Source organism: Colletes gigas, unplaced genomic scaffold, assembly GCF_013123115.1.
Source record: "Colletes gigas isolate AHSC1104 unplaced genomic scaffold, ASM1312311v1 Colletes_gigas_Sc00015, whole genome shotgun sequence".
NCBI lineage: Eukaryota > Metazoa > Arthropoda > Insecta > Hymenoptera > Colletidae > Colletes > Colletes gigas.
Genome location: NW_025106644.1, coordinates 230,054 through 256,206, shown reverse-complemented (window position 1 = coordinate 256,206; position 26,153 = coordinate 230,054). Strand labels below are relative to the sequence as shown.

At 34.2% G+C, this 26,153-nt stretch overlaps 1 protein-coding gene across 1 annotated transcript; it reads left to right on the top strand.

The window, feature by feature from the left end:
• Positions 1 to 306: 306 nt before the first annotated feature.
• On the top strand, positions 307 to 25,879 carry LOC122399878 (uncharacterized protein C1orf112-like). The gene is made up of 12 exons (XM_043400935.1): positions 307 to 408; positions 491 to 637; positions 1,025 to 1,245; positions 4,140 to 4,297; positions 8,785 to 8,978; positions 12,093 to 12,241; positions 12,341 to 12,467; positions 13,116 to 13,284; positions 15,291 to 15,522; positions 21,310 to 21,637; positions 21,732 to 21,932; positions 25,256 to 25,879. Exons 1-12 carry the CDS (start codon positions 307 to 309, stop codon positions 25,877 to 25,879), a joined length of 2,652 nt encoding a protein of 883 aa, XP_043256870.1.
• Positions 25,880 to 26,153: the final 274 nt, after the last annotated feature.

Below are 26,153 nucleotides of genomic sequence, written 5' to 3'. Positions count from 1 at the left end.
TATGTGTATTCACCAAAAATAATTATAATTGACCGCCGCAACTAAAAATAAATTTTTCAGAATGATTTGAAATTTTTCAATATCGCCGAATAATTTTCTGGTCCATATGGAACCTTAAACGTTAATAACCTTTTAACAAAGCCTCAATCAACAAATTGGTATCCTGAATTTTCGTCTTATTTTAGCCTCTAGAATCTCCCATTCAAATTTTTTCCAGGGATGGCCGAACATCCTGTATATGCTTCCGTAAAACATTGTCGAAATGGGGCATTAAAAATCGAAAATTGAATTGTGTGGTTACAGGAGATGGAGAAAGACGATTCGTTTACATCGTTGCTCAACGATTCTTCTTCCGATGGCGCTGAAGTCCTCGAAGATTGCTCCGATGATTACTTATTTACATTAAAAATATCCTTTACGATACTTACTGATTATGTTGCAACGATATAATATTGATATTAAATAATTTCCTTAATGCTACGATGCTCACAATGCCTTGGACAATTTGGTCGAAAAGTTCGAAGCAGAATACTTCCAGCAGACTCTGCAAAACTGTTTGTCCGCTTTTCCAGTCAACTTATTGGACGAGAAAGTTTTCAGCGAAATTCTTCCCGTCGCGCATCGCTATTTAATCGAGGTATAATATGAAATGTAACGTGCCTTTGAAGGTCAGTATTAACACGTTCATAGTCCACGTGAATGCAACTTGAATGTCCAGAGAGACGAGAAGCTTTCAATGGCAATAAACATTCTGTCTTTTTTTTCTAATCATTTTATCGCCACTTCAGCGTACATTACAGGCAACGTACAGTATTGGACAAAAGTAGTATTGCTTAACAGAAAGAATTAAAGTTTTATAATTCACAATGAGCGAAGATTAGAGTGACGTATGTTATTTTATACGTGATTCAACAAGCTGTGAACGTATTAATCCGAAGTCTCACGGAAATGCAACTATGTCAAAGATAAACGTTATCGTCTTTAAGTAAATATTTTATTTTTTTATTTCATACACGTTCGTAAGGTCATGAATCGAATTAGCAAAATAATAAGCACGAGCGTTGAACGAGATACTTTGGAAAATGTGAAACGACAATTGTTTGTTTGCCATGAATTGTTGAATGTATGGGAGAAATCTGTAGACCGAGTATCCAAACTTCACAAAACGTCTGCCGTTAGTCTTAAATCTCTGTCAGAAAACGTACCTATCACGATTAAATTGGTATTCGAACACTGCAGAGGAAGGTAAAGTATATCGAATACTTATCACGTTTTTTGTTAATCGTTTCCGAAGAGTGTAACACCGAGTAAATGAGCAAAATGAAATTACTAATACGTTGACTGCCACGCCAGTTTTTCATGTCTAAAGATGTGTTCAACATATATTAAAATCATAGTGTGAAACAATATTAGATAAGTGTACCGGCTATTTTACAGCATTTATAATTAAAGTAGGGTTATTTATAATTTTCCTTTACAAATATTAGATTTCTTACATTGTAAACAATATTGCAACACGTTGTATATTTAAAGGACCGGTTGGTCACCAAGAATGTTCGATTCGGAATCGATTTTCTGGAAAATCGATTATTCTAATACTAGATTCGATTTTTTTTAATCGATCTTTTTCATACGATTTCCGATTTCTTTGAATTGATCATTTTAATACGATTTTCGATTTCTTTGAATTGAACATTTTTATATGATTATCAATTTTTTTGAATCGACCATTTTGATACGATTTTCGGTTTTTTTTGAATCGATCATTTTAATACGATTTTCGGTTATTTTGAATCGAACATTTTAATACGATTATCGATTTCTTTGAATCGATCATTTTAATACGATTTTCGGTTATTTTGAATTGAACATTTTAATACGATTACCGATTTTTTTCAATCGATCATTATCATACGATGTTCGGTTATTTTGAATCGAACATTTTAATACGATTTACGATTTCTTTGAATTGATCATTTTAATACGGTTTTCGATTTTTTTGAATCGATCATTTTAATATGATTTTTAGTTCTTTTAAATCAATCACTTTTATACGATTTTCGATTTTTTTGAATCGATCGTTTTAATACAATTTTCGATTTTTTAAGTCGATTCTTGGATATCCGATTTTGGTGCGAATCAATTTTTTTTTATGGGCGAAATTGCAGTTTTTTTCATTTTATTTACGGTATGATGTATGAGACTTTTCTTTTTGCCCTTAAATCTACATTATAAAAACTTTCAAACAACAAATAAGAAAAGAAAAATTAATATTAACTTTAAAATAAATATTACAGATTATTCACACAATTTCTAGTTTGAGGACCATTTCTTAAATTACAAATTTTTATATTAGTTGTTGAAGACTGTTTCGTTTATCAGATTACAAAAATTTAATGATCACGTGATTACATTAAGGTCATTTCATGACAAATTGATCAATTTTTCTCTCAATGTTCGGGATTTTGTTTAAAATTGAATATGATGTAGATCGTATGATGTTAGAGGTAGTTTAAGTCATCATTTCGCTGGTTTCGAATTTGTTTAAAAAGTACAAACCTCTAAAATTAACGACTTTTGTAAAAATCGGTTCTACTTAGTAATTTTTATCTCGCAAACTATTTATCATATTGAAATGTTTTTTTTTCAGTATTATTAGGAAAGGATAGCTCTTTCGAAATAAATTTTGTTCCAAATAAAAAATCAATTTTGCAATATCGGATATTATAAATAAATTTTTGTTTTATTGATTTATCATTGTGGACAAAATTTATTTAGAAAAGCCAATCCCTTCCAAATAAAACTGAAAAAAATACATTTTAACACGATAAATAGTTTTCGAGATAAAAATTCCCATTTACGATCCATTTTTACAAAAATCGTAAACTTCAGAAGCCTGTATTTTTTAAACAAATTCGAAACCAGCAAAATGATGACTTAAACTGCCCTTAATATCGTAGAGTCTACATAATATTCAATTTTAAACAAAATCCCAGACATCCAGGGAAAAAAGTGATCGATTTGACGTGGAATGAACCATTATTAGTTTGCTTTAATAATTTTGTAAACAATTTGCATTCCTAGTGTCTCGCAAAGCAAAGAGTACTGTTTGAAAATGTTTCATCCGCATTGGTGCTGGTGGCAAATGCAAACTTTGTTAATTATTAATTGTTTTATTTCTCATATCTTAAATATAAATTATAAATATGCAAATTTGATTTAAAAATTTCGAAGTTTGTATATAACACAATCACCCATTAATATTTCGATAGTAATTGTTAGTATACTGAAGTGGTTCCTTGAACGATTTCGTAAATCGATTTTCGATAGATCGATTCTTCCGTGTTCGATTTCACGCTGCATCGATTCTAGTCGCTTCGATTTAGAATTGATTCAAGAATCGATTCTTATTGCAAGAATCGAACATCCTTAGTTACCAGTGACCACCAAGGCAGCCAACGTATTAATCACATTTCTTATGTGAAAATGAAGAAAGGATAAATTATACTGTATGGTAAATGGTCTCACATAAATGATAATAGAACATTCTAGATATTACTTTTTACCTACATTATTAACATAATATGAAAAGATAGTGAAATTTATGGTGTACGAATAACATATTTATTTTTTTAAATTTCTTAAGAAACAAGAATGTTCAAATATTCAAAGTACCCAATCTTATTACATTATTTTGCATAATAAAAAAAAACACACTAATTATTGTTTTCAACGCAGTTAAAATATTTATTTTCACATAAACTCGGTAACATTTATTTACAAAATTAAAATAAACGTTCATGATTTTTCGAAAACACATTCATTAAGATCACTAGGTTAATCACAGAATAAAACTTATCAGTTTTATTCGTTTAGTATCCAAAATGATGGTTACATCATTACTAATGTAAATAAATGTAAAATATACAATATAATAAAAATAAAAAAAAAAAATTAATGCTTTTATCAAACTGTTAATGAGTGAGTTAAGGAAATAAATCGTGTAAAATTCGGTGCACTTATTTTAAATGATTCCAATTACATGCAGTATGATTTTGCAAAAGAATTTTTCTTATAATTCGACGACGAATCGACGTATTTCCACGTGACAGACAGACAGAGAAGAATTTTCTTTGCAGCACAAAGTTATACAGTACTTTGTTCGAGGGCGTATCGGAAAATTTAACAAATCTCTTTCGCAAGGCGAAAACGATCTTGAGCCTATTCCTGGCCACTTTGGAGAGTGTAATCGTTTTCGACACGGATACGGAATTGGAAATGGAACTGTTGGTAAAAGGTGAGCGATCCTATTACGTCTTAACGATTCTTTAATCCAAGCCATTTTTATCCCTATCGAGAATGTCGGATACAAAGATATCGTTGTCTCAACAATTCTTCATTCGTGTCCTCAAGAAGGCTACTTTCGATTTTACATCTGCTGGGTTTCGATGTATTCATCTGTTCAGATGCCTATTTTTATATATTAAAATAAATTTCGCAAAAACTCTCAAATTTCTATGACTTATTTCACACTTATTCAACACAACATGAAAGCAATTCTATCAAATTGCAAAGTTACTGGTGATTCCCCTCATTGTATGGTGAAAAGCTAACAATGTTCCCAACTGTCCAAGTTTTAGTTTGAGGTTAGTTTCTATTGCTTCTGGAACTTTGATTTTTTAAGGCATAATGTAGATAAATTTTGCTTTCGTTTTTAATCAGTTTGATTAAGTTTGAACAGAGCTTAATAAAAATAACTTTAGTTTCTGTTAAAATTTGCAGATGATCTGCAATTCTTTATACGTCTCCTCAAGAAGTCCAATTTCGATTTTACATCTGCTGGGTTTCGATGTATTCATCTGTCCAGATGCCCATTTTTATATATTAAAATAAATTTCGCAAAAACTCTCAAATTTCTATGACTTTTTTCACACTTATTCAACACAACATGAAAGCAATTCTATCAAATTGCAAAGTTACTGGTGATTCCCCTCATTGTATGGTGAAAAGCTAACAATGTTCCCAACTGTCCAAGTTTTAGTTTGAGGTTAGTTTCTATTGCTTCTGGAACTTTGATTTTTTAAGGCATAATGTAGATAAATTTTGCTTTCGTTTTTAATCAGTTTGATTAAGTTTGAACAGAGCTTAATAAAAATAACTTTAGTTTCTGTTAAAATTTGCAGATGATCTGCAATTCTTTATACGTCTCCTCAAGAAGTCCAATTTCGATTTTACATCTGCTGGGTTTCGATGTATTCATCTGTCCAGATGCCCATTTTTATATATTAAAATAAATTTCGCAAAAACTCTCAAATTTCTATGACTTTTTTCACACTTATTCAACATAAAATGAAAGCAATTCTATCAAATTGCAAAGTTACTGGTGATTCCCCTCATTCTATGGTGAAAGCTAACAATGTTTCCAACTGTCCAAGTTTTAGTTTGAGGTTAGTTTCCATTACTTCTGGAACTTTGATTTTTTAAGGCTTTATGTAGATCAATTTTGCTTTCGTTTTTTATCAGTTTGATCAAGTTTGAACGGAGCTTAATAAAAATAACTTTAGTTTCTGTTAAAATTTGCAGAGGATCTGCAATCCTTTATATGTCTCCTCAAGAAGTCTAATTTCGATTTTACATCTGCTGGGTTTCGATGTATTCATCTGTTCAGATGCCCAGTTTTATATATTAAAATAAATTTCGCAAAAACTCTCAAATTTCTATGACTTTTTTCACACTTATTCAACATAAAATGAAAGCAATTCTATCAAATTGCAAAGTTACTGGTGATTCCCCTCATTCTATGGTGAAAAGCTAACAATGTTCCCAACTGTCCAAGTTTTAGTTTGAGGTTAGTTTCCATTACTTCTGGAACTTTGATTTTTTAAGGCTTTATGTAGATCAATTTTGCTTTCGTTTTTTATCAGTTTGATCAAGTTTGAACGGAGCTTAATAAAAATAACTTTAGTTTCTGTTAAAATTTGCAGAGGATCTGCAATCCTTTATATGTCTCCTCAAGAAGTCTAATTTCGATTTTACATCTGCTGGGTTTCGATGTATTCATCTGTTCAGATGCCCAGTTTTATATATTAAAATAAATTTCGCAAAAACTCTCAAATTTCTATGACTTTTTTCACACTTATTCAACATAAAATGAAAGCAATTCTATCAAATTGCAAAGTTACTGGTGATTCCCCTCATTCTATGGTGAAAAGCTAACAATGTTCCCAACTGTCCGAGTTTTAGTTTGAGGTTAGTTTCCATTACTTCTGGAACTTTGATTTATTAAGGCTTAATGTAGATAAATTTTGCTTTCGTTTTTTATCAGTTTGATTAAGTTTGAACAGAGCTTAATAAAAATAACTTTAGTTTCTGTTAAAATTTGCAGATGATCTGCAATTCTTTATTAGTCTCCTCAAGAAGTCTAATTTCGATTTTACATCTGCTGGGTTTCGATGTATTCATCTGTTCAGAAGCCCATTTTTATATATTAAAATAAATTTCGCAAAAACTCTCAAATTTCTATGACTTTTTTCACACTTATTCAACATAAAATGAAAGCAATTCTATCAAATTGCAAAGTTACTGGTGATTCCCCTCATTCTATGGTGAAAAGCTAACAATGTTCCCAACTGTCCAAGTTTTAGTTTGAGGTTAGTTTCCATTACTTCTGGAACTTTGATTTTTTAAGGCTTTATGTAGATCAATTTTGCTTTCGTTTTTTATCAGTTTGATCAAGTTTGAACGGAGCTTAATAAAAATAACTTTAGTTTCTGTTAAAATTTGCAGAGGATCTGCAATCCTTTATATGTCTCCTCAAGAAGTCTAATTTCGATTTTACATCTGCTGGGTTTCGATGTATTCATCTGTTCAGATGCCCAGTTTTATATATTAAAATAAATTTCGCAAAAACTCTCAAATTTCTATGACTTTTTTCACACTTATTCAACATAAAATGAAAGCAATTCTATCAAATTGCAAAGTTACTGGTGATTCCCCTCATTCTATGGTGAAAAGCTAACAATGTTCCCAACTGTCCGAGTTTTAGTTTGAGGTTAGTTTCCATTACTTCTGGAACTTTGATTTATTAAGGCTTAATGTAGATAAATTTTGCTTTCGTTTTTTATCAGTTTGATTAAGTTTGAACAGAGCTTAATAAAAATAACTTTAGTTTCTGTTAAAATTTGCAGATGATCTGCAATTCTTTATTAGTCTCCTCAAGAAGTCTAATTTCGATTTTACATCTGCTGGGTTTCGATGTATTCATCTGTTCAGAAGCCCATTTTTATATATTAAAATAAATTTCGCAAAAACTCTCAAATTTCTATGACTTTTTTCACACTTATTCAACATAAAATGAAAGCAATTCTATCAAATTGCAAAGTTACTGGTGATTCCCCTCATTCTATGGTGAAAAGCTAACAATGTTCCCAACTGTCCAAGTTTTAGTTTGAGGTTAGTTTCCATTACTTCTGGAACTTTGATTTATTAAGGCTTAATCTAGATAAATTTTGCTTTCGTTTTTAATCCGTTTGATTAAGTTTGAACAGAGCTTAATAAAAATAACTTTAGTTTCTGTTAAAATTTGCAGATGATCTGCAATTCTTTATTAGTCTCCTCAAGAAGTCTAATTTCGATTTTACATCTGCTGGGTTTCGATGTATTCATCTGTTCAGAAGCCCATTTTTATATATTAAAATAAATTTCGCAAAAACTCTCAAATTTCTATGACTTTTTTCACACTTATTCAACATAAAATGAAAGCAATTCTATCAAATTGCAAAGTTACTGGTGATTCCCCTCATTCTATGGTGAAAAGCTAACAATGTTCCCAACTGTCCAAGTTTTAGTTTGAGGTTAGTTTCCATTACTTCTGGAACTTTGATTTATTAAGGCTTAATCTAGATAAATTTTGCTTTCGTTTTTAATCCGTTTGATTAAGTTTGAACAGAGCTTAATAAAAATAACTTTAGTTTCTGTTAAAATTTGCAGATGATCTGCAATTCTTTATACGTCTCCTCAAGATGATCAATTTCGATTTTACATTTGATGGGATTCGATTTATTTTCCACAGTATTTCGTTTTCTAAAGTGTATAATTGTATCGTACACTGTAGAATGACTTCGTTTGACTATGTTGACAATATTTCTTACCGATGATCCATCTTTAAAATGACTTATAATTAGCTCCTGACTTTCTAAAGATGTCTGTTCAGATGCCTATTTTTATATATTAAAATAAATTTCGCAAAAACTCTCAAATTTCTATGACTTATTTCACACTTATTCAACATAAAATGAAAGCAATTCTATCAAATTGCAAAGTTACTGGTGATTCCCCTCATTCTATGGTGAAAAGCTAACAATGTTCCCAACTGTCCGAGTTTTAGTTTGAGGTTAGTTTCCATTACTTCTGGTACTTTGATTTTGTAAGGCTTACTGTAGATAAATTTTGCTTTTGTTTTTAATAAATTTGATTAACCTTGAACAGAACATAAGGAAAATAAATTCATGTTCTGCTAATGTTTTATAATCTGTAAGTCTACTTTCATATACATAAATGGCCAGTAGAATTTTTTCTGCAATTTTTAGATACACTCGACAATAGTATCACTTCGTTGACCTAAACGAATAATTAAATAACTAGTGTATCATTATTTTTGTTCCTATAAATAAGTATTTTTTATTTATATTCCTTTTGTTCTTACACAGTAACAATGAAATTAAAGTACCCCCGGTGTGTGTATAATTTTTATTGTGTTAATCTCATGTTCTCCGTTGAATACAGTGATTGATGGAATTGGATCATTGGTTACCATCGCGCACGAACTGGATTTGAAGACGTTCGTAGAAACGTCGAAAATGTTCGGTAAATTGTCGATAATGCATCAGCATAATATAATACGAGTTAAATCGATCTGCGTCACTCTGCATTTTGACGAAATGATTAAAAATGTATCTTGGATGATTTCGTTGCTTCAGGTATGTTCTGGAAACAGGTCACTGTACAGGGTGTTCACTAGTACCCTAGTTACTTTTGATCAAAAAATTTTTCTCAGATTTTTGATCGTACAACCCCTTCAATTTATTCCATTTTGGGAAAAAATTAAGTAGATTGTGTTATGGTATTTATTGTTTAATATGAATGTAATCATAACCTTCCACATCCACCACTTATTGTAGCCATCACAGTCACAAGATACGCAGCAACGGCTGCCTCTGACACACGTGTTCTCCGCGTTCCCGTCTCGTATCCGACCGACGCGCTGTCCTCTCTATATCCGCTCACACCCATGCTCCATCCGCCTATACCTTATTCATCATAGCTCTCACGATCACTCTTAGGCTACATCCACTCTTAACACTTTACCGACCGGTAACGGTTGATAAATCGGCTATCGGTCGGTAAGCGTTGGCCGGTAAAACAGTTGATTGATAGGCCCTCAGCCGGTAAGCGTTGGTGGGTAAAACAGTCGATTAATAGGCTATCGGTCGGTAATGTGTTAACAATTGGGTAACAGAAAGACGTGCTACAACGATTTCGTTTATGTAAAAAAAATTAAATTCCATTAAAGAGGGGAAAATACCGATTTTATCACGTCATTTGTCTACTACACGTCAATTTAGACTAAAATCTACATAATTATAATCTCTTGTTGCAAAAAAAAGTTATTTATCAAAAATTTTTTAAATTTGTTTAAACAATGAATGGAACATTTAGTGTTGTATGTGATTTCTTATAAAAATAATACAGTCTCGGAGAACATAAAAATAAAATATATCAATATTTTTTTTCATGTTTAATTTAGTTGTTAGGGTGACTTATCCTTATTGACAATCGCTTGTATTATCTTAAATTTCGATTAAAATTAAAAGAAAAGAGGTACAAGACACTAGGAATAACTTTGCAAATATTCATATTTATTACAAATTTTGACTTAGTATAACACATACTTTCATATGACCCCAAAAAAATATATTCATTTAAAAAGTGTAAGGTCAGCTTCATTTGTCACAAAATAATGTAAATATGCAAAATTGAAATACACTGTCCAATTGATCACAAAAAACTATAAAACTTTCTCCTTTCTCATTTTTTTTATAATCACAATAATTTTCGTAAAAATTGCTGGCTAGAAAACACCCTGTACAGTGACTAAACAAAGCAATTGCATGTTACTGTTAGCAAATAAAATTCTTTTGTTGTAAGACTTCTTTTAAACGATAAAAAAAAAATATATATATATATATGACATTAAAGAGAAAAATTATTTCTACTGTTTATTTATGGGTATTTCTGATCAAATCAGAGATTGATTTTGCCTATTTCTTACATTAAAAAAAAATTAGTGATTATGACTGTAATCAATAAATAATCTTTATTTGTATAATGGGATCTTCAATGTCATAGAATGTAAAAGCTAAAAATAATTAAAGTATACAAACGTAGATGTACAATTCGTAATAAGAAGAAATGAATAACGTAGAAATGTTGAAAGAATTATTGTTGAAGAAAAGAAGTTAAATTAACACCAATAAATATCAAAATAAATTCAATTATTAATCATTTTTTATTTAATTTTAAACTTGTAAAAATTGGATATCAATAAATAAATTTTGCAATAATAGAAAACTCTGCTCCTATAGATAAAGCATAATGAAAATGAGCTACTACATAGTATGTAGGTGTTACAGTGAAACACCGAAATCTGGAGAATGTCGACTTTCACCGGTGAATGTCAACATTCACATAGTCGCTTAGTGTATGACCGAAATATTTGCTAAACACCCTCATTTCTGACTTACACCGGTAAATGTTGACATTCACCATGCACTAATGGTGAGTGTTGAACATGTTGGAGATTTATATTTTCTTCTCCGTAATTCAGTCGCTATAAAACGTCACAAGGGTGACGTAACTTTTTCGCCTCTCTTTCTGAAAGGATCTAACCTAGACCTAACCCAGACCTAACCCAGACCTAACCCAGACTTATTCCAGACCTAACCCAGACCTAACCCAGACCTAACCCAGACCTAACCCAGACCTAACTCAGATCTAATCCAGACCTAACCCAGACCTAACTCAAATCTAATCCAGACCTAACCCAGACCTAACCCAGACCTAACTCAGATCTAATCCAGACCTAACCCAGACCTAACCGAAATCTAATCCAGACCTAACCCAGACCTAACCCAAATCTAGGGTCTGGGTCAGGTCTGGGTTAGGTCTGGATTAGATTTCGGTTAGGTCTGGGTTAGGTCTGGATTAGATTTCGGTTAGGTCTGGATTAGATTTGAGTTAGGTCTGGGTTAGGTCTGGATTAGATCTGAGTTAGGTCTGGGTTAGGTCTGGGTTAGGTCTGGGTTAGGTCTGGGTTAGGTCTGGGTTAGGTCTGGAATAAGTCTGAATTAAGTCTGGGTTAGGTCTGGATTAGGTCTGGGTTAGGTCTGGGTTAGGTCTGGGTTAGGTCTGGGTTAGAAAAAGATCACGATTTACTGCAGTATCCATTTAGTATAAATTAGGGTATCGGAAAAAAAATTAAGAAAACGTTGCTCGCGTTATCAAAGCTTGCATAAGACTGACAAAGCTGATTGACTCCGAGCAGAACAAAGGATTTGGCAGGAGAGAGCCAGTCGCTTGTTTTTTGACTCTTCTGTTTTGGACCTCCACCAGAGCATATCTGTGATTGTCGACACACACCGGAGAGGGTCCGAATGTACAACAATGTAATGAAATATTCGATCTTTCACCGACGTATTTGGTATCTGTTGACATTCACCGGTGAAAGTTGACATTCTCCAATTTCGGTCATTCACGGTAACATAGGTACTCATGTAAATCATGTGTGAAAAAATAGTCATTATGTACTGCAATTTTTGGCTCCTCTATGGAGTACATTTTATTATTATACAATTATTTGTACAAGAACCTCCAAAGTTTACATAGTTTAAAAAAAAATAAAAATTAGAAAATATACTAGACTATATTCACCAGAAACGTAACTAAATTAGTTTCTAATAGAATATATTTCAGAGAGGACTCAAAAGGTTGGAAAATAAATTAATATTACAATCATCGTAATATAATTATTCTAGGAGTCCCATGATAGAAGCGTCGACGAGAAAAAGATAAGAGTTATCGGTCATTCGTTGAAAATTTTGGACAGATTATTCATTGCCTATTGTTCCTGCATAAACACAGAAACCCTCTCGTCTGTGATTGAACTTCTCTTGCAAATGCACAGGTATTCAATAATATAAATTTCTCTTGTTCGGTTATATCTATATTGTATGCATTCTCTTTTCCATTGATTTACAATTCTCACAGTGTTCTCTGTAATTAGGTGTTCCCCTTCCTGTTTACAAAAATTGCAGATCGACGATAAAGCAGTCGAATTAATAAACATTCACATTTCGAAAGGAACCGAACCATTCCTCAATACTGTCTTCAAAATCTTTGCTTTCAAGCAGGTTTGTATTCTATTTGACCCTTTCGGTGCCCACGAGTACTTACAAACACTCGCAAGAAATATTACTCGATCGATAATCTTTCGAAAATGTAAGAAATACACTTTACCGACTGGTAACTATTGAACATTAACATATACGCGTTTTCTCATAACTGTAGGAACGTAAAATGAAACTTTGTGGAAGTGCTTACTATATTGTTCGTTTCCTGTTATTATAGGGCAATTAAATCTAATAACATTTTTTATTTTCGTGGTAACCGATTAATAGGACACCAGTCGGTAAACGTTGGACGAGTCGGTAACAGTTGGCGGGTAAAAACTGATACCAGTGGTTCCAGTCGGTAAAGTTGAACCACTGTTATCAAAATATCGACAGATGATTAACAAAAATAGCTTGCATCATTACATCAGAGATGTTTTGATCAAACTGAAACTCAATGTCTCGAATCGTTCCTGTGTCACAATGACGCAAGTGAAATCGAATTTGACGATTTCATTTATTAATTCACTAGTAAAGAATCTGTTTGAAAAATTTAATGGTTCTTATTTTTCCATATAAAATTTCGAACTCGTGCAACGAAAGGGTTAATTTATTTACAAATATACATTTTCCAACGAGAATTCAGCGTTCGTTCCTGGCAAATTTTAGGCGTTCTTCGATTATGAAGACAGGTGTGCAAACGTCGATAAATTGGGCTATCATTTGTTGACAGTCAGTATTTTGAGAAAATTGATCGGCACACCGTTCGAACAACACTGTATATGGACCCTAGGCGCAGAGTCGATTATCGATGTCGCGTTAACAAACATTAACTATAGTAAGTATTTTATGTATCGAGTCGTGTAAATCTTTTAATCTTTTTATTATTAATAGAACACAACAACAAAGTTATATATATGATACAGGAGGGATCAAATATACATATATGTATACGAATTAAATTACAAAAATATTATTATAACAGAGACATAATAGAGACAATGAAAATGTTATATTATTCTGTTGGCAACACTGCCAAGAATCTGGCAACGCCTGGGGAGAGTAGATCCCAGCAGTATGATATATGGCAGTTAGCATCCAACTGTTTTAGGTTATGTCTTGTCGGTTGTAAATTGAATGATTAATTGTGTTTTGAGTTTAAATATACCTTTATATTCATATTATAAAAGTGCGTATTTTGTGGCTATCTCATCCAGAAAACACAACATATTCAAATCGAGATCAAATAATTGGGTTGATACAACGCTTCCAAAATAAAGCAGAAACAATGTCGGTGGTTTCATGATACGTTAGTAACAAAATTCCACGATCACTTGGATCTTTGAGTGCGTTATTGTGTACCATGGTATCCCTTGAGACGGTTCTTTTCTGTTCCTATAAAGACTTAACCCCTAAATATAGTAAATTCGTATTTCACGTTAAAAATATTTCTTATAATAGGTTTTGTATATCAAGTGCATTCTGTAATTTTCTGAAAATTAAAATTTCCCATAAATGGGTAAGGCATTCTAGTTGAGAAGCGTATATGTAGGAATATGTAGGAGATTCGAGAGCGTAGCCCTCTGATGGCGAATACGGGAGATGTCGTCACAGATTCAATTTAAAAATGGTAGAATATTTAACGACAGATTTTATAAATTAGAATGTCAATTACCAGAATTACAAGTTCATGAAATTCATTTAGTAACAAAATTCCACGATCACTTCAATCTTTGAGTGCGTTATTGTGTGTCGTGGTATCCCTTGAGACGGTTCTTTTCTGTTCCTATAAAGACTTAACCCCTAAATATAGTAAATTCGTATTTCACGTTAAAAATATTTCTTATAATAGGTTTTGTATATCAAGTGCATTCTGTAATTTTCTGAAAATTAAAATTTCCCATAAATGGGTAAGGCATTCTAGTTGAGAAGCGTATATGTAGGAATATGTAGGAGATTCGAGAGCGTAGCCCTCTGATGGCGAATACGGGAGATGTCGTCACAGATTCAATTTAAAAATGGTAGAATATTTAACGACAGATTTTATAAATTAGAATGTCGATTACCAGAATTACAAGTTCATGATTTTATTTTTAAAAATTAGGGTAGCTATTTGAAATTTGCAAAAGAAAGTTTAGAAACTCATGAGTTTGTCGTCGGAGATTTGTTAGAAAATTATAATTACTCCATTTTAAATTTACGTTACGGCGACTTCGACAGCAAGAATTAAATTAATATTCACTAATAACTTTACACAAAATTTCAAACTTATTTAAGGTTTCGTTAGATGTCCTTTAAAGCGTCGAGGCAGGTTTCCAATTATTATTTTTTTCAATAATTTGCATATATGTTGTCCCATTCTTCTTTTAATCTTTATCTTAAGTATACTTTTGACAATATCGAAGTTTTTTTAATTCTCCATTCCTGTTCATTTCACAGATTCTCCATAGGATCTAGATCTAGGGACTAATTTTTTTTTAGGTTGGTATTCTTGCACAATTCGTACTTTATGTTTGAGATCATTGCCTTGGGGTAATATTTGAATGTAAGTTTGAATTCTGATTTTTGTTGCACTTTTTAATAAATTATATTTCAGAATATTCAAATACGTATTACAACAATTTTGGTATTAATTAAGGACTGATAATTACGATTAGGTCTCTGCTTAAAACAAATGTTGGGAATTGTAATGAAGTAAGGGTGGCTGAAGAATCAGTATATAACTTTGTTGTTGTAGGCTGAATGACCCAAAAGTAAACAAATTTAGTGAGAGTCAAAATCGACGTTGATTAGAAAGATTGATAGATATTTTAGGAAGACTGATTATTTCGTGTGTTTAAAAAGTACAAGAAGAAATTTGCACGGGTGAAACAAGATTGCCAGGGGCACACGACGTCGGTGAGAAACCGCGAGAAGCCATGTTGTACGAAGCCACCTTGGTACCAATTTGTGCTCTGATCAGTGAAACACCTCCGGATGGATTCTATGCAGTGGAATTGATCCTGCTGAAGCATTTGTTAAGCGGACGACTTTGGAGTTCCTTGCTCAGCTCGGACATTTGGTGCTTTATAAGCCGGTTTGTACATTACGTTGGATTTACACTATTCGTCTACGGTTCGTTGAAACGTTCTGCGATGGAGTTTTACATTAACCCCTTAACGCTCATATTTTTCGGGTCAACCAACAATGATCAGTTTTCTTTATTGGATTTGTTTCTAAAAATACGATATTTGTTAATTACAATGTTGTATCTACCGTATAATTTGAAGGATAACAAATATTATCATCCCTCAGTGTGGCCAGATCTGGCATAATTGAGTGCATCGAAATCGACAACAGTGACGACGAACTTCCTTAGCGTCTACGTGTACGTGAGCTCGGCGCTTGCGCACAACTTCGGGAAATCGATAAAGAACGTTAGTGTGAGCCTTTCCTTCTTGCTCTTGTAAATGACAAAACAACTGAAATACGACCTCGCGATAAGTGGCATACGATTCCAAGCCTCGACTGTCCCAGCATTTTTACTTTCCGACCTATGTAAGGTATAAGGAAATTTATAAAGTATCATAATGGAAAAAAAATTTCGAAATTTTTTTTTAGCGGAAATACACGTTTTAGGACCCCCTCATCATATTGTGACTACTACAAAAAAACATATTTTTTTTTGTTCCTATGCTATTGACATGATTGCATCTAAACGGCTGAACGAATTTCAATGAAACTTAACATTTAAGTTTTATGTTCTCGTTTCAAGGTCTCATTAGATTTTGAGCGTGATCAGCTCCCATATAATGATGATTATACGTTTTTAGTTTTATAATTATTTCGATACATATACATCATTTGTAACAAATTTTTAAAGCGATTTATATAAATCTTAAGAAGGATTAAGATCAAATATACTTTTCTCCTATCTTTTCTAGAAAGGAAAAATTAAACGAAATCTTATGCATTGCATACCTACCTAAACCACATAAAAAACGTATTCCACAAATATTTTAGAATAATGTTGTTCAAAGCAGTCTTACTCGTAAAGGGTTAATTAAGGGTTAATTAAAATGAAAAACCACTCTTAGCCAGTACCGTGCACGCTACAGAAATAGATTACTACTGACTTTTCCCACTATGTTTTTTAATAACCGTATCAAATTGTTACACACAATCAAATGTTATATATTTGACTTAACTTTACATAACAAAATAATTGTAACGATAGGTAAAAGAATAACGTGCACGCTACCGTTCAATGGAAACCACGGGAAGGTGGTGGTCACTTCCATCAGGAGGGAAATGTAAAAAATTGTTATTTCTTTGTAACATTATCACATGCCGTATATTAAAATGTTTTTATTAATGTAATGAAATTACAATATAATGAAAAACTAACTCGTGAATGCATTAATTTTTATTAATATACACACGAGCCATAAAAATGGAAAAATGATATAATTGTTTACATTTCCAAAGGATGGGATGTCGGGATAGGACGTTTGCGATTAAGCTGGCACGTTATGTCGTGCATTGTTGCTCTTACGGTACCGTGACGTAAGTGTAACAAGGCGCGACATTCTACGTCATAGCCACACTATCTACAGCAAGCAATTTCACTAACTAAAAATATACGGCAAAATATAAGCAAATAAATGAAGAAAAAAAATGATAGTTAGAGCAAGCAGAATAGTATTTACAGCAAGCGAAATACGTAAAAAAGTAACAACGCGAGACAAATTGAACGACTATTTACATATTAGCGATGTCCAAAAAAAAATATTTTGGACATCACTAACAAGACTGCGGTTGCAGTGTAAGCGCTTTCGCGTGACGTTATGGCACATACATGCATCACACCTTGTTGCGCCTACGTCGCGGTACCGTTGACGTAACAAGACCAGTCTACCGCGACGTCGCATGAAAACGTTTATACTGTCATTGCAGCCTAATAGTACGAATTTACTAAAGAGCTTTTCTCTGGAGAGAAAAATCTCTCTAGAGAAAAGCTCTGTAGTAAATCGGTACCTTAATTTTCGTCATATGACGTAGCGGGAAAATTCTCAAAGTTATTGTCATATGTTGCGTTTAATCTTAAATTACACTTTTGCTTCTTAGCAAATCTATGATATAAATTTTTGGAATACAATAGAGCTAGATGATCGTCATCTACCTCCATGGGTTGAGAGTTTTCCCTCTGCGCCTTTAACGAAGATTTCACAACGCAAATAGAGTTGACGCTGGCCGAAGAAAGTTTATTCCGTTTCTTTGTTTTTATGTCAGGTAACATGGAAAACAATCTTTCTGCATCGGCATTGGAATTTGGAAGTGATCTAATTGTATTTACTAATTTCATCAATTCAGGAAATTTAATTTTATAGTCCAAATTTCGCGTTAATAAAATTGTTTTCCAGAAACCATCGAATTTCATCTCGATAAGCGTCTGTCTACCTTTCGTTGTAAATTCCAAAGGCAATACTGACCATTCTGTTTGCAGTCCTTCTTCGTCGAAACCGCCGAATTTCTTAGCGATTAAGAGAACATTTCTGAAGGAAATGTCTCTATTTGTATCATTTAATATAAAAGTGGGTTCAAAAACATACAACTTGCTAAGAAATTCGTCATCGATTGCCAATCGATGACGAATTTCATTTGCAGCTGTAATATAAAACATTAAACAATTTTTCCTTACGGTTTCTACGATGTCGGACTTGCCTTCTGCATTCAGTTGATGCAGAAAATTAAGACACTCTGTTCCTAAATTTATACTATTAAATGGGAGTTGATTTTCGACTACAGAAAAATTCATCATTCTTACTAAATCCATGTGTTTCAAAAGCTGCGGTTTCAGAAAATTGCGTAATATATCGCATAAAAGTTCTGCCGCAGTCTTTTGAAGCAAATGAATTCTTGTCTCTTGAGTTTGAAAGAAAATGCTAAATTTATAAAAAAACTCAAGAGCGTAATTTAGAAAATAAAGATATGCTTTGGCCTCTGGATTTTGCATCGAGATTAACAGACGTTCCCCGGACTCTGATTTCTCGCTTATTGTCAATTCTTGCAAAAAAAGCAATACAGAGTCCCAATTCTCTAAAAGTGTAACTACGGATGTATAATGCGATAACCATCGCGTAGAACACAATTTTAAAATTTTTCTGTCGGTTGTTTGAAAACATTGCTGAAATTCGCGGAATATAGCCGAACGTTTGGGACTACTGTATATGAAAGTTGCTACTTTTCGTAACAACTCCTCGCATATGTCTGGAATGGTATTGCACGCTTCGCGCACTACCATTGCAGACAGATGACACGGACAGCGGACAGTCAAAAATTTGTCCCTGCATTTTGTTGCAAGCTTTGTCATAAAGGACGAGTGTCGCCCTGTCATGACAGCAGCGTTGTCACATGACAACGCGACAATATTTTCGAACGGAATTTCTCTTTCTATCATGGCAATTTCAAATGTTTTAAATAAATTATTTGCGCCACAATTTCTGGCATCAAGATGTAATAATTCTACCAATTCCGTTCGAACATCCAAAGTCTCGGGTGCAACATAACGAACAAGAAACGTCATCCATTTCTCGTTGGTCGAGTCGGATGTTTCGTCAATATAAATAGAAAATTTAGTGTTTTGTAAAACACTAGAAATACGTTTTGTTTCTAAAGGATACAAAACGTTTGATATAATATTTGAACACTTTGTTCGACCGAACGACATATGTTTCAAGACATCAGGATCTTGCCCAATGTCTTTGAAAACTTCAAGAATCGTCTCTGCGGTTCGATACGAAATATTTTTTTCGGCTATTAATTTGGCAAATTTGATTTCCGCGGATTTTATCCATTCATCCAACGACATAGGCGATTCTTCGGATTGCATCGAAAAATTATTATTCAAATTGTCTGCGTTATCGTTACTCTTTTTATAATTCTCAATGTGACAGTGAGAGAATCTGCATGATTATAAATCATCGATAATCAACACGAGAATTGTTTGTTGCAAACCGAACAGAACCATGAATAAGGGTCGCCGTCGACTTTATGCAACCATGGCTTGAAATAATCATTCTCAATATATATATCCGCGATAATGCAATTCTCTCGCGAGAAAGCGCTCGAGAAGCTTCGCCACCAGGCGGTAACATCGCAGTACTGCTACCTAGGGGCGAGGTATCGCGCGGGCTGAATATGCGCATGCGCGCGCAAGTAAACTGTCGTATACAGGGGTCACGTGGTCTGCCAAACAGTCGTACACATGAAATCTTTGCATATAAATTACATGTTAATAACGCGCTTCTGAGACATGCTACATAGCCTATGTCTGTCCTAGAGTATGCAGGAATAACGTGTCAAAATTTGAGAAAAATCGGTTCAATAGGTCTTGAGTTTTGCGCGAACATAAAAATCGGCTCTCTCTTTATATAATAGTATAGATACATATCCTGCTCCTGTTAATATCCCGTCTATAAAGTGTAAATTGCCAACACCATTTGCAGAAAAACACCCCCCAAACGCATACTGATCTCCCACCGTGCTTTACCGTAGGCGTTATCACTGTTGATTTAAAGCATTCACCTTGCTTTCTCCACACATATTTCCTTCTACTACTTAAAAACTTACAAACAGCAACAAATAAGAAAAGAAAAATTAATATTAACATTAAAGGATAATTTTGTATTTTTAAAATTATTCATAGTATTGAAATGTTTTTTTTCAGTTTTATTAAGAAAGAATTGGCCGTTCGAAATAAATTCTTTTCTGAATGAAAAATCAATTTTGCAATATCGGGAATTATAAATAAATTTTTATTTGATTGATTTATCATTATGAACAAAATTTATTTAGAAAAGCCAATCCTTTCCAAATAAAACTGAAGAAATACATTTTAACACGATAAATAGTTTCTGAGATTAAAATTCCCAAGTACAATCTATTTTCACAAAAGTCGTAAACTTCAGAGGCCTGTATTTTAAAAAACAAATTCGAAACCAGCGAAATGATGACTTAAACTACCCTTAATACCGTAAGGTCCACATAATATTCAATTTTGAACAAAATTCCAGACATCGAGGGAAAAAAGTGATCGATTTGACGTGGAATGACCCATTAGTTAGTTTGCTTTAATAATTTTGTTAATTAATGTAACAAAATTTCGCGTAATTTCGACTGAGGGGTCGGTCGAGCGCTTGTGAGAGCGCAACCCCTCTGGTGGCGAGCACGGGAGGCGACGCCACAAGTACTGTTTGAAAATATTTCATCCGCACTAGCACTGGCGGAAAATGCAAACTTTGTTAATTAATAATTGTTTTATTTGTCGTGTTTTAAATATAAATTATAAATAGGCAAATACGATTTAAAGATTTCGAAGTTTATATAAAATACGATAACCCATTAATATTTCGATAGTAATCAATAGTACACTGAGGTGGTATCTTGAACGATTTCATAAATCGATTTTCAATAGATCTATTCTTCCTAAGATTGGTTTCATGCTGCATCCATTCTAGTCGCTTCAATTTAGAATTTATTCAAGAATTTGATTCAATCAATAGCTTAAATAAGATTCATTGACAGTCAACAAACGGTTCTCTGACGGATAGTGCGAATTCAACCGTATGCGTCTCAAACAGTGCACGTACTGTGATTAGATATCGCGTTTTAGTCGGAAATAATTCATATTTTTTCATAACCTGACATGTTCTCGAAACGTCTAGTAAAGGTCGTTCAAATGATTTAGCAACTTATTTAATAAATCATTTATTCGAAAATTTAATATTATCTACAACTTATCGATTTCGAAATGTGCTCTTTCTACACGAACATATGTATTAAATCGTTTTTTCCAATTTTGCAAGATAACCTCACTTTTCAGCATTGGTTCTTCGGAGCTTTGCGTTAGCCACGTGAAGTATCTATTGAAAGTTTATACTGCTTTGATGAAGCGGCACAACGACCTTGAAACCGTTATACTGGAGAATTTAATCGGAAGGTTGTACAGCTTGCTTTCCGAGGAGACAAAGCACACTCTTGTGACGGAACTCGACGATCTCGAGAATCCATCTTGGATCACTTTCGCGCGGTTCTTTCCATCGAAAACGAAATCGTTTTTACAGAATCGATTAGCTTGCGTGCTCAATGAAATACCTGGCACGTTTGCGGAATTGCAGCAGCAACCTACACTAAAAAGTTGGAATCAAATCGTAAGTGATGTTTGTCGATGTTATCGTCGACGTTATTATATTTTTAAAAAATCGTAATGTCTGTCCTTTTTGTTTGATTTGCCGTTCCGTCAAGACAACGCTGATGCCCGTGATTGGAAAGCTCAATTACGCGGGCGAGAAAACCACCGTCGACATTTTGTCTCAAATATGGAGTTCGATCGCGGACACGATCGAGATTTTCGAGGGCAGACAATTTGATATACTGTCAGAATTTTTGTGGAAACTATTCAGCGCTACGCAACCTGAGAAAATACAAGACGATACGTTTTTTACGGTACAGACGAAAAATACGATCGCGAGGGGACCTTACAGTCGTGGAAATTGCTTTTGAAAAGATAGGAGGTGCAGATTATAGTATATAACTAGTATCAAAAAACCCTAATAGGATTCTTCACAATGGGTCTTTGTTTTTGAGATTTTTTTATTTAAAGTTTGGTATGTATACAATAAAAGAATTATTTAAGTATAGTTTAAATAATAGGATTTGGTTAAATCGGTAAAGCGATTAGCTACGAATCTTTTGGTAGGGGGTTCAAATCTCCGGCGAGTTACTTTTTTTCTTTTATTATTTTGAAATGCAAAAATATATTTTATTTTTTATTTATGTATGACATGAATATTGAAACAAAAAATCCTTCAATTTTTAATACAAAATACATCAAGTAAATATAGTAGTAAAATAGCATTATTTTACTTTATCAAGAAAATTCTGTATTAGACATTCGTGTCGTCAATATCGACGCTTATAATTTTCGGACATATTTCACATACAGAATTTCTAATGCTACACAATTTATTTAATACTAGTAGTAGTATGGATTTATTGTTTCCCCTTAGGGTTACATAGTCTCTCCTCCTTTCCCTCACAATTCTTCCTTAAACTAACTTAACTTCTACCCTCCACCCCTCCTCCTTCTTTCGCTTTCCTCCCCTCTCCTTCCCTCCGCTTAACCTACTCTTAACCTAACCTTAACCTACACGCTTTGTACGCTCGCATCTCTCGCTTTGCCTCGCTTCTTTTTCTATTTCCTATCCTTACATCTACGCCTCCGTATTTCCACGCACGCCTCCTCCGCCTTTGACTTCCATTTCCATACTTTCATTCCATTCCTTCTTTCACTCCTTCCTCCTTTCCTACCTCCCTCCTTCCTAAACTCTCTCCCCCCTTTCCTCCTCTCTCTCTCCATCTTCCATCTTTCTCTCTCCCTTCCCCTTCCATCCCCTCTCTTCCTCCCCCCTTCTTCCTTCCTTCCTTTCCTCCTAGTTTTTTGCTCCCCCTCTTTCTTCACTCCTTCTTTCTCCCTGTCCCTCCATTCTCCTCCCTCCCTCCCTACTCCCCTCCCTTACTTCCCCCTCTACCCCTCCTTTCTCTCTCCCCCTCCAGTCTCTGAGTACTTCCCTCCGCTCGTCCCAAAACCACATCGTCCCATCCACCATAATCTTTCCGTAAAACACCCTCACTCTCCTTCCCTTCACCTCCTCCTCCTCTCCTATCCTCCTAAGTTGCCACTGCATCCTCCTCTCCCTCCACGTCATATCGTCCTCCACTCTCTCTTTCCTTCCCCTCAACCTCCCTTTGTTCCTCATCACCTCCCTCTTTGCCTCCGTTGATTCCAACTTCACCTCCAGCATCACCTCCTTCCTCTCCTGCATTCTTCCTCCTACCTCCCTTGCCCCCACAATTCCCCCTTGTACACCTACAATTGCCAATATTTCTCTAGCCCTTTGCATAGCCGTTCCCTCCCTCCCTACCCTCTTTATTATAACGTTCCTCCTTCTCTCTTCCCTCTCTTTCATTTCTAATTTTCTCTCCAGCTCCTGTACCCTTGTTTCCCACTCTTCCCCCTCCCTCTCCCAGCCCGCCTTATCTCCTCGCCCCTCCCATGCCCTTCCTGTCCCCATCGCCTCTATCCTCTCCTCTACTCTCTTTAACCTACCTTCCTTCAACTCCACCCCCCCCCCCCATCTTTCTCTCTAAACTCTCCATTCTATCCTCCATCTCCTCTCTTTCCCTTCTCCATCTCTCCTCCCATTCCTCCATCATCTCCCTAGTTCTTTCTATCTCCTCCCTTGTCTCCCTCCCCTGTACCTTCATCTCCTCCCTCATTTCCCTCATTTCTCTGATCAGCCTCTCTAGCTTCCCCTCCTCGCTCGCCCTTCCCTCCTCCGGCGACCTCTGCACCATTTTTTCCTCACCCTTTTCTCTATCCCTTATACCACCGCTCTCTACCTTATCTCCCGCTTCTCCTTTCCTTTCAATCCTTACCGGCCGATGTCGCCACTGCCCCTCTACCTCAGCGCCTTGCCTGCTCTTCTCTCTCTCTTTTCTCTCTTTCCTTGCCCTAACTTCCAAACTACACGTTCCCTATCCACCTTTCCCTACCTCCCTGCACACCGCCCTTTTCCTCGCCCTTACTCACCCTTCACTACCTTCTCCCCCTCTACCTACTCTCCCACTTTCCACTCCCTACTCCACCTATAACCACCTTTTTAACTTCTCTTACACACAGCACTCACTCAACCGTCTCTACTCAACCACACCGGAAATGGAAGTCCATTTATTTAATACTAATTAATACGATTGACTAATATAGAAAAATATATACGTTATATAATGCTATATTACTACTGTACTTACTACTGTTTTTCGTATTGAATAGTTAATAATTTTTGTCTTAATATTTAATTAATAAAATATATATTTGCATTTCAAAATAATAAAAGAAAAAAGTAGTAACTTGGCCGGGATTCGATCCCACTACCAAAGCTTCGTAAGCTAATCTTTCTTTCTTTCTAAACATTTTTATTTACATAACAATTATACACAAAAAATATAAACATACTAATATGAAAATATTTAATACTTTTGCCTGCAGTCTTCAGTAGTGCCTACTTACTGGAAGCTTACCTACTATTATGTCTAATTTTATTCCCTATGGTGTATCCTGTTAAGAGTATACAGATTGCGGTATCTTAATTTCTATCAGGTACGATACACTTAAGACTAATTTTGGTCCGTATGTAGGAAAATAACATAAAAACCTACTTTCTAAAATTCAGGTACCATTTATGAACCTGCATGTCTGACTTATATCTACATTTAGAATATGTATGTCTATACCTATCTTAATCATATGTTTGCACTTAAGTCTAAATTTACAAATGGGAATTTGTGTTTTATTCTTGATTCCCTATGTCTGAGTATATAATTGTTAACAATATCACCAGTTAATCGATTTACTTTCAGTTGTGTATTATAAAATTTGATTGCACATTCAGTTATGTACTCATTGACATACTCAACATTTGCTTCTTCATGAAGTAAGCTAATCGTTCTACTGTCCTACCCAAAACCTGTTCGAAAAAAATATTTAAATAATATTTTCATTATGTGCATACCAAACTTTAAATAAAAATATTTCCAAAACGAAGACCCATTGTGAAAATCCCTATTAGAATTTTTTAACACTAGGTATATACAGATATTATAACTTGCACCTCCTAATTTTTCAAAAGCAATGTCCACGGCTGTAAGGTCTCCTTATAATTAACATCTAAGGGCCAAAAAGAGTTTTTTTGTTCTTTTACTAATTTTAGATCCTGGAAGCAGTCATGACGTCACTTTTGTGTTTCCCATCGCACGTGAGGGTGATCGCGACGCATTATTTAAGGAATAATGTCGATTCCTTCGACGCATGCGGTCTTAAGACTGCAAATGCGTTGGCTGAGTTGAATTGTCGGCTTCTGGAGGACGAAAACCCGTGGGTGCGACAAGAAGCGTACGAGTCTTTCGATCAGATGGCTCACACGTGTCCAAACGAAGAACTCGTTACCAAAATGGTCGCCGCTGTCACGAGGAGACCCGTACTGAGCGATTCTATACCCGCGTATCTTTCTGTCACACCTTACTACGAGCTCTCCGACTTCTCGGACGTTCGGTTTTATTTGCAACACGCGATCGAGGATTCTCAAAATGTCTGCCACGTTTGCTATCATTACGAGGAATCGCAAAGGGAAGAGAAGCTCGCTAGGTTAGAAACTCAATCGAGCGAGATTTCTATCGAAAGTTCAGGATCAAATGATCTAAACGAGCACGTGAGCAAAATATGCGACGAATTGAACGACATCGCGAGGAAAACTAGCGATATCGATGATCGTACTTTACGCAGATTACGTTTGGTTTGTACGAAAATCTTGAATTTATCCGAATCATCGAAATGAACTTAAATTATCATTTAATGTCCTTGATACAGTATTCTTTTTTACGATAAATTTTTATAAAATATTTAAGTATTATTCCTAGTTATTTCACTGTATGCAGTGTAATCAATTTTCTATCTAATCGTTAGTTATTTGTTCTTTAATAATTATGTTAGTACAAAGAATGGTTGTAAATAAAAGTGGTTGTTTGTACGTAGAATTTTTTTGTACATTTTTCTTGCCTAGGGTATCTTAGAACAAGAATAATGTCACTATTCTTTAGAATGGTTGCGTT

Coding starts and splice junctions, on each gene's coding strand:
- LOC122399878 (XM_043400935.1), top strand. CDS start 307: ATGGAGAAAGACGATTCGTTTACATCGTTGCTCAACGATTCTTCTTCC. Junction 1,246..4,139: donor TTCGAACACTGCAGAGGAAG/GTAAAGTATATC, acceptor TTTTCTTTGCAG/CACAAAGTTATACAGTACTT. Junction 8,979..12,092: donor GGATGATTTCGTTGCTTCAG/GTATGTTCTGGA, acceptor TAATTATTCTAG/GAGTCCCATGATAGAAGCGT.